The 14,906-nt window shown below is 44.8% G+C and overlaps 1 protein-coding gene across 1 annotated transcript in view; it reads left to right on the forward strand.

Moving 5' to 3' along the window:
- marchf4a (membrane-associated ring finger (C3HC4) 4a) overlaps positions 1–14,906 on the forward strand; it is a 56,195-nt gene that overhangs the window by 33,119 nt on the left and 8,170 nt on the right. The window contains exon 3 of the mRNA XM_084104037.1: positions 636–828. Within this exon, the coding sequence (XP_083960163.1) occupies positions 636–828 (193 nt within the window). The remainder of the gene's footprint in view (positions 1–635; positions 829–14,906) is intronic.

Raw genomic sequence — 14,906 nt, forward strand, 5'->3', positions numbered from 1 at the left:
TTGGGGTAAGGGAAGAACAGTATGTTCAGTATTTTTGTTTTGTATGTAATTCATCTCAAAGATCTTCCAGAGCGCACCTTTAAAATAATGATATGAATAATAAAACCAATTTTTTTTTTAAAAGCTGTTACTTCAGTGTTTAGTGTCACAAGACTCTTCAGAAATCATTCTAATATGCTGATTTGCTGCTCAAGAAACATTTATATAAATGGTAAAAACACTGTGTAAACTCTAAAATATTTTTCTGGAAGCCACAATACACTTTTCTTCTGGATGAATAGAAAGTTCAAAAGAACAGCATTTATTTGAAATATATTTTTTGTAACAAGTCTTGATCAATTTAATGCCTCCTTGCTGAATAAAAGTACACATAAAAAAAAATCTCACTGACCACAAACTTTTGGAAGATGTGTACCTCTGCATCAGTCTAATTTACAGACTAATTCTAGTCATATTACCAAATGCATACTTGTTTATATTATTAGTCTGTTTTTATTCTGACTGATATTAAGTCACTTATATTATCTGTGTACTGTTTAATATTTTTCAGTGTTTTCTTGTTCTTCATGTGTGTTTAAATGTGCGTCTGGTACTGTGCTATCTATTAGTTCATCGTTTTTTTTCTGTGTCTCCAGTGGCAGGCCATCTCTTTGACAGTGATAGAGAAAGTCCAGATAGCTGCAGCTGTTCTGGGTTCACTGTTCCTGATAGCCAGTATCTCCTGGCTGGTGTGGTCCTCCCTCAGCCCCTCGGCCAAGTGGCAAAGGCAGGACCTGCTCTTCCAGATCTGTTATGCCATGTACGGCTTCATGGACCTGGTTTGCATTGGTAGGTCATTGGATTCTCAATAACTACAGCCACCTGGCTCAGCAAAACCAATGCTGTGCTTTTACATGTTTGAGGAGGGAGGGGGGAGGGGGGAGGGGGGAGGGGGGAGGGAGGAGGGAGGAGAGGGAGGGGGAGGGGGGCAATAGGCCTAACATCTAGGCCTAACATCTAGGCCTAATGGAACCAACTGAAGACATAATGTTGAATTACAAGCCCATTTTCCTCTAAAATCACAGGAAAGTAAAGGAAAAGTGCAGGCAGAACTAAGAGGGTTGTGTTTTTTAGGCAAGCCACAGGGAGCCATGAGTAATTGCTGCATTTCAGTTAATGAATGCATTTTTTATGTATCTACTGAATAAAATTCCTAACAATAGAAATGGAAAGACTGAAAGATTGAGAACTGGAAATTGATTCTTGCATAGATGCCATTCAAATTGGCCACAATATACTGGCTGTTACACTAAGAATGAACAAATCCATCCAATATAAAGTGACTTAAACTATTAGACTAGCAAAGCTAACTTAAACGGGCTATATTCAGAATGAAACTCTATCTTACCGATTACTGCTCAGGACTGATAACTGATATTGTGAAACATAACAGTACACAACAATAATCATTTCAAGCAGTAGTTTGCTACATAGTTGTCACATGATCTCATCACATTAGTTAAACTTCACTTTAAAGTTCACTTTTTCAACTTTAGTTAGTGTGTGATGTTGCTGTTCTGCAAGGTTACAAAGCTCCAAGATATTTTATTTAACAGAATATTCTTTCCAAGAACTATAACAAATGACTCTTGGAATACAACGCATTTTTTTCCGGGCTTTATGAAGTCACAATGTTACTTATTTAAATAATCCCCGCCCACAGAATATGTAAAAAAGAGGACGAGGCCTGGCTGAGCTGCATTAGAGAAGACAGTGTTGTCATTATGTCAAAGAGCAGTGGCGGCTGGTTATAATTATTTTTGGGGGGGCGGGTTTTTAAAAAAATAAATACAAAGCAGTACCAAAAAGCATGTTTCCTACTTGAACATACATTTTGCTCTCCTTTCTTTCTGGACAGCAAATTTCTCAATGACTCAATTTTTGTATTTTTATATAATTTTTGTACATGTATATTTCTGGAATTTTGACGGCAACATTGCCCAGTAACATTGCTCAAAAAGTTGCCCCGTGTATTATCACCTCAGTGGTTAAAATTTATTTTAGACACTGTTCATGAACATTGTTACACCAACGTTTATCTGTGTGCTGCGCATTTTACGGAGAACAGCTTCCAGAATCTAAGAGAGTACAATGCAGGTTACACACAAAAGCTTCTCCTGAAACGGAGCAGTTCCCACTTTGTCTGGACAATCTGTTGTTTGTGGATCACAACTTGTATGTCTTATTTCTAGTTGCGTTTTCTATTAACAGTTTTGATTATAAGTTTTATATTGTTGCAACAAACTACAATGTAAACAAAGGACAAAGCTGTTTACCTCCGCTCGCCTGCTACACTGAAAAAAATTTGGAGTAGGATTTACTTGAAAAAAGCTAGGCAACTTTTTTCACTCAGAAAATGCTAGTAAATTTACAAAGATTTGCCAAGTAAAAACCTAAACATATTCATCAGTAGCTTTAATTAGAAATCTTTAAGTTAAATTTACTTGGAATATGGAATTAAGTAAACTATTAAGTAAAAAAAGTAACACAGAAAATAAGTCATTTTAACTTGGCTAGTAAAAGGTTGATTAATATCGATTTAGTTGAAATTACATTTCACTCAAACAATAATATTGAATTATACCAGTCATTTATAGTATGTGCTTTACTTAGATTATCTAAGTAATTTATACTACAGCATGTCAGATGTTAAGCATCATGTGAATGCAAAGACCTCAATACTTGGTAGACAATACACAATGACGGTAACATTTGATGGATCGTTTTTGTGTTTGAATGTGTCATTTTGAGCAGAAAATTTACTCGAAATGTCACAAAATGGCAAGTTACTAATCCTGACAACAAAAGCAATGATAAAACAATGTAAATACAGCTGGAAACCAGTGAAAAATTAACCTCATTAATTATTCAAGGTCCAGTGCATGATGGGAACCCCAGTATCAGAAAAGCTGAGTAATTTTTACTTAATTTTATTGAGTTGATATTTACGCTTTCATTTCTACTCGCTTGAATTAAGTACTGATATGGAATTTACTTTGTTTCTTTAATTCTTGCCTGAACTAACTTTTTCATGTAAATTACATTGTTTTTTTTCAGTAGTATTTACTTCACCAAAAAATCATTTTTTACAGTGTAGCCAACATTAGTGTTGATATAATGTTTACTGTAGCTTTTGTAAGCTCTCGCTTTTGTAAGACTGTTCACCGCCTCTTAGGAAAATGATCCATGGTTGTGTGATTGATTACTGTTTGTATTACCATACCGTTTCCGACAAATACAGTATGATTAAATGATGTATAACATCGGATCTAAAATGTATAAGAAAATTACAAAAAAAACATGCCTCTCTGAAATCCGTTGGTTTGAATTGCTTGAATTGGTTTGAAATTGACGCCATCCTAAATATTTACATCTGAGTAGATGAAACTCGTGGTTATGATAAGGGGCGTGACATTTCACTGAACACACGCTAAGCGGTGCCAGTCACAACACACTGGGCCAAGTAACCAAGCACAGCACATTTCATATTTCGGAAGGACGGGCTCATCGCGTTCTAGCCAGACTGGAGAGAGAAAAGCTGTAATAATGTAAAATATGTGAAAAATAATCTGTTTTTTTGAACAATCAAGAGTGAAAGCATATTCTATCACACCCCAAAAACAAAATCAAGACTTTGTAAAAGGGCATAATAGGTCCCCTTTAATTCAATGACCAGTTAAATTAAGAAGTTGGAGAGTGTAAGGAGACTGACTTGATTGTCATTCACAATGCTTCATGTGAGTGGATGGTTGATGCTGAGCTCATTTGTTCTAATTTGTTTGTTGTGATTTTCTGATTAGTGGAACTGAACATTTAAAACTTTAAAAACGTACGAGTTAGGGCTTTAACAGAAGCATTCCATAGATTAATAGCTGGCCTGTCTTGAAAGGTTTATGCGGAATCATTAAAAATCTATTTCTCTGTTGAGAAAAGTAATGGAATTTTTACTTCCATTACCCCACTGTTGCTCTCTGTTCCAAGTGCTACTTTCATTATTACTTGCCTTCTCTCATTTGGAATGACCCTTCAGACTGAATTCCTCTTTCACAGCATACAGACAATCGTCAGGTAAAGGAAGTAATTTTGCAGTTTGTTTGCCATTTATGTGATTTTTCCATTGATTCTAAAATGCTCAATTGTTCTCATGCACCCAAGGACTCTCAGCGGCAATAGAATTACAAAGGGTCGATATTCGATGCAAAAGTATACTTTCCAGAACAATCTTTACAGTTAAAAGCATTACTTTTGCTCCTATGTTAACATTCCTATTCAAAATGAAGGCTGAGTGATATATAGATTTGCGCAGTGTTCTAAACGCATCGCCTATAAGAGCAAAGCCCTCTCACTTCAAGAGCTCTGCGCTCACTTCTGATTCACCCTATTTGTAGATATTATAACAATAGTCATATGTATGTAATTTGGAAGTGAATAGACCAAATATTTAGGACTTACTGTGATATGTAATGCATTGTCACACTGGTATAAAGTATTACAGGGAAGGACATGCTGAGTTTGATCTCTGGAGGAAAGGCAAGACGATGGGATAGTCTAATCAGGCCAGCTTAAGGAGCGATCCTTCTAATGCTTCGCTATGAGAGAAAATACACACTGCTCCCTCGTGATCTGCATACAATTGAGGCAGTAAATAACAAGCGCACACACATTGTATCAGTCTTTTTGTCTCTCAGAGGAAATGTGCTCCTAATTAAATGATAACATTTTTTTTTTTTTTCAATTAAGCATCATCTGAAGAGCATTGTTGTAACAAAACTGTGGGGGGACTGCAGCTAAAACTAGAGCAGCACTTAGCCAAAAAAAGTACAGTTCAGCTTTTCCAGAAGGGTTATAGAAAAAAAGAAAGAAAAAAAACTGTGTGGGAGGAAACTCAGATATGTGAGGTTAATTGCGGGATAGTTCACCAAACTCACCCTCATGTCTTTGCAAATTGCAAGACTTTTGTTCATCTTCAGAATACAAATCAAGATATTTTTTAATATTCTCTCCCCATTTTTGTCCATTCATTATATCAACCTTTGTAATCAAGTTTAAAAAAGTACAAAGACATCATGAAAATAATCCATATGAATCAAGCGAATCAAAGTCTTCTGAGGAGACATGATGAACAGATTTAATTTAAGCTTCTATTCACAAACATTGTGAATGTGGCAAATTGTGACTCTCTTGAATTTAATGCAAAATCTGCATTGGAATTTTTTTCCTGATTCCTGATTCCACAGATTCCTATTGAAATGACTGGATTTTGCCTGCAAAATTTCACAGAGCAATGGTAAATGTGACTGCACCTTAACTCGCAATAGTATTGAGAATTGCTTGTAACCATTGCAAAAGATAACGAAGACATCAAGACTTTGCATTGCGACTTAAGAATTTCATTTTTATTTCTAAACTATTTCAAATAATTCCTGCTCGTTTCATTTTCTTAGATATGCAGCCAAAAATTCTCTAGCTCTCCCTCTTTTGTCCAAACATTTAGCCCTGTCGCTCTATTCACTCAAAATTTCCAAGTTTTTTGTATATCAATGACATACAGATACCAGTAACAATGTTCACACAGCGGCAGTATAAACGGCAGTTAGTCACATTTTAGAGTGCTAAATATATTCTATAGCCAAACAACTCACTAGTTTAAATTATCAGGACTCACACCTGGTTAATCTGTATTGGGTAAATAGAATCACATTGGAAAACTATTTGTCATGTCATATAGTGCTATAGCCGCACACACAGTCGACGTGTATTTTGTGTATTCCTGTGAGGTTCCGATAACTCACAGAGACTGAGTTATGAGCCCTTCCAATCACTGTCTTCCATCAAAGCCTTTATCAGTTTTGTGGTCTGGGTCCTTCCCGAATGCTTTGCTCCACACTAAACAATTCAATGCCACTGTAGGATAATGGATGAATTTGTGCCTCTATTGGGCACGTTTATCAAATAAAGTCATGTTATCTGTAATGACTTTCCAGCGTTATGAAAGTCACCATTTTGATATATTTATTTTCATCACTGATCCAGGCATTATTTACAACTTTTGCAAGAAAAGAAAAGAGCATTTTGAGCAAAAAGATGAGAAAAATGCGTTCCCTTTCGTAGTCACTCCGAGTTACGTCGGATGACGACGAATGGGGTTTCGCTTAGAAAGCCTATCGTCTTCGAGTATATAAAACGAGCCAATGGCAAAGAAATGCCGGGTCTGCGGAATTTGCATAGCGTATCTCCGTATCACCCTGGGGGTATATAAGGAAGTGCGCTGGCAACATGCAGATATGTTTTCGCTTCGGAGCCAAGTTGATGTACTTCACTCCACAAGCCAATCCTGAGATTCATCTCTCTTCTCTTCGAACGAGCCTCTCTCCAAGTGTTGGTGTGACAGCGAGTTCCAGCGAGTGCACATTCCCTGCTTTTCTGTGCAGTGATTTGCCAGTGTTTGTGTGTTCTCTCCCTGGTCGCTTCAGCATTTGCGGAGAAATCTCCTTTCTAAAAGAGCTTGCACGCGGCACGTCTTTTTAAAGATGCCTCGCCCGTGCACTTCTGGTTGCGGTCTATTCATTTCTGACTCTGATGGGCACAATCGCTGTCTTGTGTGTCTGGGTATTGAGCACGCTAAGGCAGCGTTTGTGGATGAGTCATGTCCCCATTGCGGGAACATGCCAATCACACGGTTGCGGTCAAGACTCAATGACCTTCATGGTAGAGTCCCTCATCCGCACCCCGATCTACGAGCTCCGCGAGAGCTGGTACTTCGGCTGGCGGCCAGGGTGACCTGAGGGTTACGGTGTGGAACAAAGCGCCGACTATTCCACGCTCCACACCGTCCTCTAGCGCCGTGCAACCCGCGAGTGTTTCGAATGAGCCCGCTGTACAGTCCTCTGACTTGCCGCGGGTCTCATTCGGCGCTCCAGAGGAAGATGTGATGTCGATCACTGCATCACAAGGTGGGCAGGAGTCCTTGGGAAGTGAGGATTCGGCTGTGCTGCCACCTTCGGGTGTCCCAGCATTGCCCGAGTCTGATCCCGAGATGACGGCCATGCTTTCCCGGGCAGCCGCGGCCATCGGTCTTGAGTGGTCCCCGCCACCTGGTCCGGTGCGCTCGCGGCTGGACGATTGGTTTTTGGGTGCCGCCGCTGATCCTCGTCAGCGCGTGACCCCAATGCCTTTCTTCCTGGATGTGCATGAGGAGGTCACGAGGTCCTGGAAGGCACCCTTGTCTTCCCGTGATCGCTCGGCGACCTCCTCCGCCTTGCCTCCTCTCGATCAGGCGGCCGCCAAAGGGTACACTGGGGTTCCCCGGGTTGAATGCTCTGTTGCGATGCAACTGTGTCCTCAGAGTGCTTCTTCTCGCGGTGACCCAAAGCACCCCTCCAAGGTCTGTAGGTTCTCCTCCACGCTTGTGGCGAAGGCCTATAGAGCTGCAGGGCTGGCGGCCTCCTCACTGCATGCCATGGCAACACTCCAGGTCTACCAGGCCCAGATGTTGCGTGACATGCACGAGGGGAGGACTGACCCAGGGCTCTTTGATGAGCTGCGTGCCGCCACCGACCTTGCTCTCCGAGCGACGAAGGTGACCGCACGCTCCCTGGGTCAGGTGATGTCCACTTGCGTGGTCCAGGAGAGACATCTGTGGCCCAACCTGGCCGATATGCGTGAGGCCGAGCGAACCCGGTTCCTCGACACTCCCATATCCCAGGCTGGCCTCTTCGGCGGGGCGGTTGAGGACTTTGCCCAGCAGTTCTCGACCGCCCAGAAGCAGACTGAGGCTCTCAAACACGTCCTGCCCCGACGGCCAGCTGCTGCCTCCACCCAGCCGTCGGCACAGGTGCCTCAGTCTGCTCGCCGCCGAGGGCGCCCTCCTACGGCTCCCACCCCTCCCGCACGGCCCCAGCAGCAGCCTCCATCTGGGTCGCGTCGTGGAGGACGCCGCAGGAAGGCGCCACAGCCCTCTCCCGCCCCGTGCCCCGCTAAACGCCAGGCAAAGCGGCGCTCCTGAGACGGGATGCTCAGAGATGGCACTGAGTTCTTTGCAGGAGACGGTAGCAGGGCCGCTCCTTCCCCCGGTGGAGGGCCGGGGGAGAATCCTTGGTTTTCCCACTCCCGCTGCTCGTCCCACGACGGGCAGCACCCTAATGTGGTTAAAGAAAGAACTCACTTCCCCATCTCTGAGCACACAGAGTTCTTGGATGACAGTGCGCACCGCTCTCGAGCCTCGCCACTCTCGTCCCCCTCTGTCGCCAGACCCCTGCCAGAGCACGCCCCCGTGGGACGCTGGTCCTCCCCTGGCCTCCTCTGGCAGGACGCGGCTAATGACCGTGCCCCCGCACTGGGCCGCTATGCCACCCATGCCTGGGCCGGTCATTCCGAGGGTACGTCTGTGGTCCGCATGACCCCGCTGGTACAGTTCCTGGAAGCCTGGTTAGAGCTTCCCAGGCTGTCCCGCTGGGTCGCGAGGACCATCAGGCTCGGCTACGCGATTCAGTTCGCAAACTCTGCCCCGTGCAGATGATCTCTTTTCTCGGTATGGAGATCGACTCGGTCGCCATGTGCGCGCAGCTTACGAGCGAGCGCACGCAGTCACTGCTGACTTGCCTTCGTCAGTTCGAGGGCAAGAGTGTGGTTCCACTGAAACTATTTCAGAGGCTCCTGGGGCATATGGCATCCGCAGCTGCAGTCACGCCGCTCGGGTTGCTTCATATGAGACCACTTCAGCTTTGGCTTCGCGATCGAGTCCCGAGGTGGGCATGGCATCACGGCACGCTCCGAGTTCCAGTGACTCCGACCTGCCGTCAGACCTTCACCCCGTGGTCGAACCTCAGTTTTCTTCGGGCCGGAGTGCCCTTGGAACGAGTGTCCAGGCATGTTGTTGTGTCAACAGATGCCTCCACCACGGGCTGGGGCGCCATGTGCAATGGACATGCTGCCGCAGGATCCTGGACAGGACCCCAGCGCCTTTGGCATGTCAATTGCCTCGAGTTGTTGGCTGTATGTCTTGCCCTGCACCGCTTCCGTGCGTTGCTCAGGGGTCAACACGTACTAGTCCGGTCAGACAATACCGCGACTGTAGCGTACATCAACCATCACAACTCGCCCGCCACCTCCTCATATGGAGTCAGAAGCATCTGAGGTCGCTTCGAGCCATTTATATCCCGGGAGACCTGAACCAGGCGGCCGACGAGCTGTCTCGGCTTCGGTCTCTCGCTGGAGAATGGAGACTCCATCCCCAGACGGTTCAGCTGATTTGGGATCAGTTCGGGGACGCACAGGTAGATCTGTTTGCCTCCCACGACTCGTCCCATTGCGACCTGTTTTTTTCCCTGACCTAGGGCACGCTCGGCACGGATGCACTGGCGCACAGCTGGCCGCGGGGCCTCCGCAAGTATGCGTTTCCCCCAGTGAGCCTTCTTGCGCAGACTTTGCGCAAGATCAGGGAGGACGAGGAGCAGGTGATTTTGGTTGCCCCGTATTGGCCCAACCGCACCTGGTTTCCAGAACTTATACTCCTCGCGACAGCACCTCCCTGGCCAATTCCTCTGAGGAAAGACCTTCTTTCTCAGGGACGGGGCACCCTATGGCACCCTCGTCCCGATCTTTGGAACCTCCACGTGTGGCTCCTGGACGGGACGAGGCAGGTTTGAGTACCCTACCACCAGCGGTGGTGGCTACCATCACTTCCGCTAGAGCATTGTCCACGAGACATGTCTATGCGTTGAAGTGGAACCTCTTCGTCAACTGGTGTTCTTCTAAACATCAAGAACCCACGAAATGCCCGATCAGTGTCGTGCTTTCCTTCCTGCAAGAAGGCTTGGAGCGAAGGCTGTCTCCCTCCACCCTGAAAGTGTATGTTGCCGCCATTGCCGCACATCACGACGCAGTTGATGGTAAGTCTCTGGGAAAGCACGACCTGATCATCAGGTTCCTGAGAGGAGCGAGGAGACTGAATCCTCCTCGCCCTCCTCTCGTTCCCTCTTGGGACCTCTCAGTGGTTTTAACTGCCCTGCAGAGTGCTCCCTTTGAGCCTCTGCAATCAGTGGAGCTTAAGTTCCTGTCAATGAAGACGGCGCTCCTGGTTTGCTCCTGGATGGCATTGGCCTCCATCAAGAGGGTAGGGGACCTGCAGGCATTTTCGGTTGACGAAGCGTGCCTGGAATTCGGACCGGCTAACTCTCACGTGATCCTGAGACCCCGGCCTGGATATGTGCCCAAGGTTCCCACCACTCCCTTTCGAGATCAGGTGGTGAACCTGCAAGCGCTGCCCTTGGAGGAGGCAGACCCAGCCTTGGCACTGCTCTGTCCAGTACGTGCACTCCGTACTTACGTAGACAGAACGCATTGTTTCAGGACCTCAGATCAGCTCTTTGTCTGTCATGGTGGGAAGCTGAAGGGAAAGGCTCTCTCCAAGCAAAGGTTGTCTCACTGGATAGTGGACGCCATTGCTTTGGCATACCAGCAGCAAGGTCGACCATGCCCCCTTGGTGTGACGGCCCACTCCACTCGGAGTGTGGCATCCTCTTGGGCTCTAGCGCATGGCGCCTCGCTAACAGACATCTGCAGAGCTGCAGGCTGGGCGACACCTAACACATTCGCGAGATTCTACAATCTCCGAGTGGAGCCAGTTTCTTCTCATGTACTCGCTTCAACTAGCCGGTAAGAGATTCTGCTCAGGTGTCTTCGCTTGCTCGCCATTCCTCTCCACGGATGGGATACGTGCGATATTCTTCTCAGGTGAGCCTAATAAGCCCTGAGTCTCCTCCAGCACTGACGACGTCAACGCCAGAGTTATGCCACTGGCAGCTTTCGCGCTTGGCTAGGTGCTTCCATGTGCATGGTTCCCCCTCTGGGTGACCCCCACATGTGTATTCCACTGTAAGCCTCTCTGAGCATGTGTCTTTCCCTTGGCAAGCCACCTGCGGCTGGACACCCCAGTGATACTCCATATGCAGCCCCCCGGGGTCATATGTGTATTTCAAGTATCCCTTCGGGCTGGGCATAATTGCATATTTCCACTGAGATATGCTTCCCAGTGCACCTTGGTATCCCTGTGTTAAGTAGGACTCCTTCGTCCGTGCTAGTCTCACGACAGGGAGCTCAGACTTACGCAGGGCACTGGAAGACAGTCGAGAGGTGGCGTGATTACACTGGGAACCCCATTCGTCGTCATCCGACGTAACTCGGAGTGACTACGAAAGGGAACGTCTCGGTTACGTATGTAACCCTCGTTCCCTGAGTAGGGAACGGAGACGTTACGTCTCCCTGCCACTTCCGCTGTACCGCTGGAACGCCTGAGTTCAGTCTCGGCTCCTCAGAGAAGACATATCGGCATGTTGCCAGCGCACTTCCTTATATACCCCCAGGGTGGGGCGGAGATACGCTATGCAAATTCCGCAGACCCATGGCATTTCTTTGCCATTGGCTCGTTTTATATACTCGAAGATGATGGGCTTTCTAAGCGAAACCCCATTCGTCGTCATCCGACGTAACGTCTCCGTTCCCTACTCAGGGAACGAGGGTTACATACGTAACCGAGACGTTTTTGATCCAGAATGATGATCAAACCATAGATAGAGTAGATCGAGTCCATCAACAGCCCCAAAGCTTACACAGTCCTATACCTCGTCCTGGGTCAACATTTCATTCGGTAACTTTAGGCAGTTTTGATTTATATGCTGTTTAATGTTGATGACCGCAATATTTTACATATGCATCTGCTTACATAGATATCGCTTGTTTATACTTCTTCATCACGTGTCTTTTGATCAGGAGATTCAGTATTCTTTCAGATGTGTAATAGCGGCCCCTACCGTATAACAGTGAATACACGGAAAGCCTGAAATTTCCGTCTATGGTGGGGTAGTCTCGCGTAGCCAGACCTTCAGACTGACGGCAGAAGGTCTGGTATCCTTAGCAGCTTTCATTGGCCTAGAACCGTCCAGAGTCCGTCTGACTGACATGTAAAGCAAACCAATCACAGATCGTTTTGTTCTGCGTCATGTTTAGGGGCGTGAAAACGTTGATGTTCCTACAATAACAGACAAGACATCTATGCCAAGAATTTGAAATACTTCACATACTTCTAAAAATCCAGCGTTTAGTTGATCCTGATAATTGTCAAAGTTTCACTTTCCTCTTCCATGAAGGGGTTTGACGCCACGGCATCTTTGTTTCCAGGCGGACCTTTAAAGTCTCCCGGAAATCCTATAGAATTCAACCATTTAGATGACAACTTTGTTTGGAGAATTTTCGAGAAATGAAGACATCCAGTAATTTCAGTAGGAATCAATGTGATCAGGATTTACATGTGAGGACAAGATTTTCCTGTGCAGATTTCATTTCGGGTTTAGTATGTCACGCAAATTCGCCACATTGACCAACAGAAAGCTGCTTGGTTTGAAAGGGAACTGTCACTACACTACTGACAACAGATAATGAACCATTTTTCATCAATTTCCTCTAATGTGGCCGCACCTTATGTCTGTTTCAAAACAAAAATGTGAATGAACAACTATATTCAGCACTGACAATTGTATTCTGCTGCTGTGTGAACATGGCCATTTGAATAAATGCACAGGTATTGGACCGAGTACCTGGGATAAAGCTGCAGTTTGATGAACGAGGTTTAGACAGCTCTCCATGCTGATGTATTGCAGATTGGACATAAAGTCATATGGGAGTTACAGAAAGAGTGTCAACAACTGCAGCTCTCTCCTTAACATCCACAAATGACAGCTGCAACATAAAATATCTGCCACCTAGTGCCTGCAGTCTAAATGGGCATCACAATGCTGCAAAAGCTGGAGTGGAATGGCTGTTTCGCCTCTCCAGTGGCTCAGAGGGAATAATGAGGTTTTCTCAGAGCAGCGCTATCTTGGGTAATCGCGACTGCAAGAAAAAAAGAAAGAGGGTGAATGGGAAGGAGCTGAACAATGGTGATGTCGAGATTGTTTTAGTGGCACATCCGTTTGTGCGTGCGCATGCTGTAGATCAATGGCAGAGTTCCTCAAGAGTTTCGTTGTGATGTATCGCTCTGTCTCTGTAAGCAGCCAGACTGGGAGGGAGACCGAACGAGAGTCCATTCTGTCCGATTAGGTGGAGAGAATGGAGATAATGCCTAAAGGCGATCGTTTCATTGAAATACTATCACTGAGAATAGCATTGGCCTTTTATTATTTACCCTCTTGACAGGAAGGGGGCATCAGGTCTTCTGAGAGTTTTACGAACAATGTAGGCTATCATACAACATTTATATTTATTCATTTAGCTGATGCTTTTATCCAAAATGTGGGTTTATACAATATTTTGGATAACTGTTGATGCTTTCAGCTACTAATCAAACTGTACCATCATCTCTGTTTTTTTTAACCATTGTGAAATGTATTTCACAGAACTCTCCATATTTTTCCTCAAAAAGTCCATGGATTATGTCGGGTTACAAATAAGCCATATAGCATAACATAAAGATACATACTAAGCAACAACAGAGATGAAAGTAAGACAGTGAAACAAACAAATACAGTATATGTGATATTGATGTACACATCATATGATACATGATATGTGTACATGATATACATAAATGCATGGATTGAACCGTGTATTTATGGGCGATACATTGAATATTATTATATATTTGCAATAAATTTACTGCCAATATATATTTTCTAGCAACATTGTAATCACTATGATTCTAATATGGTCACTATGTTTCATAAAGTTCGATCTTTGATTTAAAACTGTGATCAAATAATTGTTCTTGCCATCATTCAAAATTGAGTGTTTATATGTATTATGTAACCACTTTTACATGAAAATGATTTAACTTTTAATATAAATTTAAACATTTAAATATAATTTTGTGTTCAGTGAGTGGAATACAATGATTATTTTAATTATATACTTCCTGCTCAGCTACTGTTCGGACGCTCTCGCTTACTGCTCCGCGCTTTGCTCTATCGCTTTTACATTTTATCTCCTATTTTCTTATATTTTATTTCCTTTATTTTATTTCCTTTTATCACCTAATTTTAACTTTAGCAAATCAGCACAGTGCTCAGACGACAAAGTTTGGATTACTACAAAAACTGAGAATTCTTTTACCCGACCAGCTTACATTCCGGGAAAGGAAAACACAACTGCCTCAAGGATAAGAGAAAATGCCTCTTCTGGAATCCACTTGCTGCACCAACTGCCACAGACTTTTACAAAGGATTGCAGTTCTTGAAACAAAGTTACTTACGGGACCACCAAACCAGACGGAGCACACAACAGAGCTTCATCATGGACACCCTCAGCATACCGGTGAGTCCCATGAAACTAGTGCTCCTCGACAGGTAGAGAAACAAGCCGATCGACTTACTAATCGATGGCACAAACAGGGAGGGAGACCCAAAGACACTCGAGACATCAGATTGTCACGAGCCTCACATATTGCCGCAGTAGCATCCTCTACCCCAGATACAGCTCTGACAAGGATTGCAAACACTGGTCTCCAACCACCGCCTATACATCTTGAGAACAGATTTGAAGTGCTAATGAATGTAAATGAGGAATCCCCAAATGTGATGAATGTGATCGAACACAGACTGAATGGGACAGTGGCTAACACTGATGCTAACTGGCGCTCAAGGTCGAGCAGACAGCGGCACTCAGCTCAGAGCGCTGCCGAGCCCAGGACTCTGATAGTGGGGGACTCCATAATCAGAAACATTAGCAGCAGGGATACAACTACGTGCTGCCTTCCACAAGCAACAACTTCTGATATAAACAGGGAACTTCAGAACATTCTGATGAAACATAAGACTGCAAATCGACTCATCATTCATGTGGGGAAGAATGATATTCATAAAGAGCAGTCAGAACTC

The sequence above is a fragment of the Abramis brama genome (genome assembly GCF_963993115.1).
Source record: "Abramis brama genome assembly, chromosome: 2".
NCBI classification, from domain to species: Eukaryota; Metazoa; Chordata; class Actinopteri; order Cypriniformes; family Leuciscidae; genus Abramis; species Abramis brama.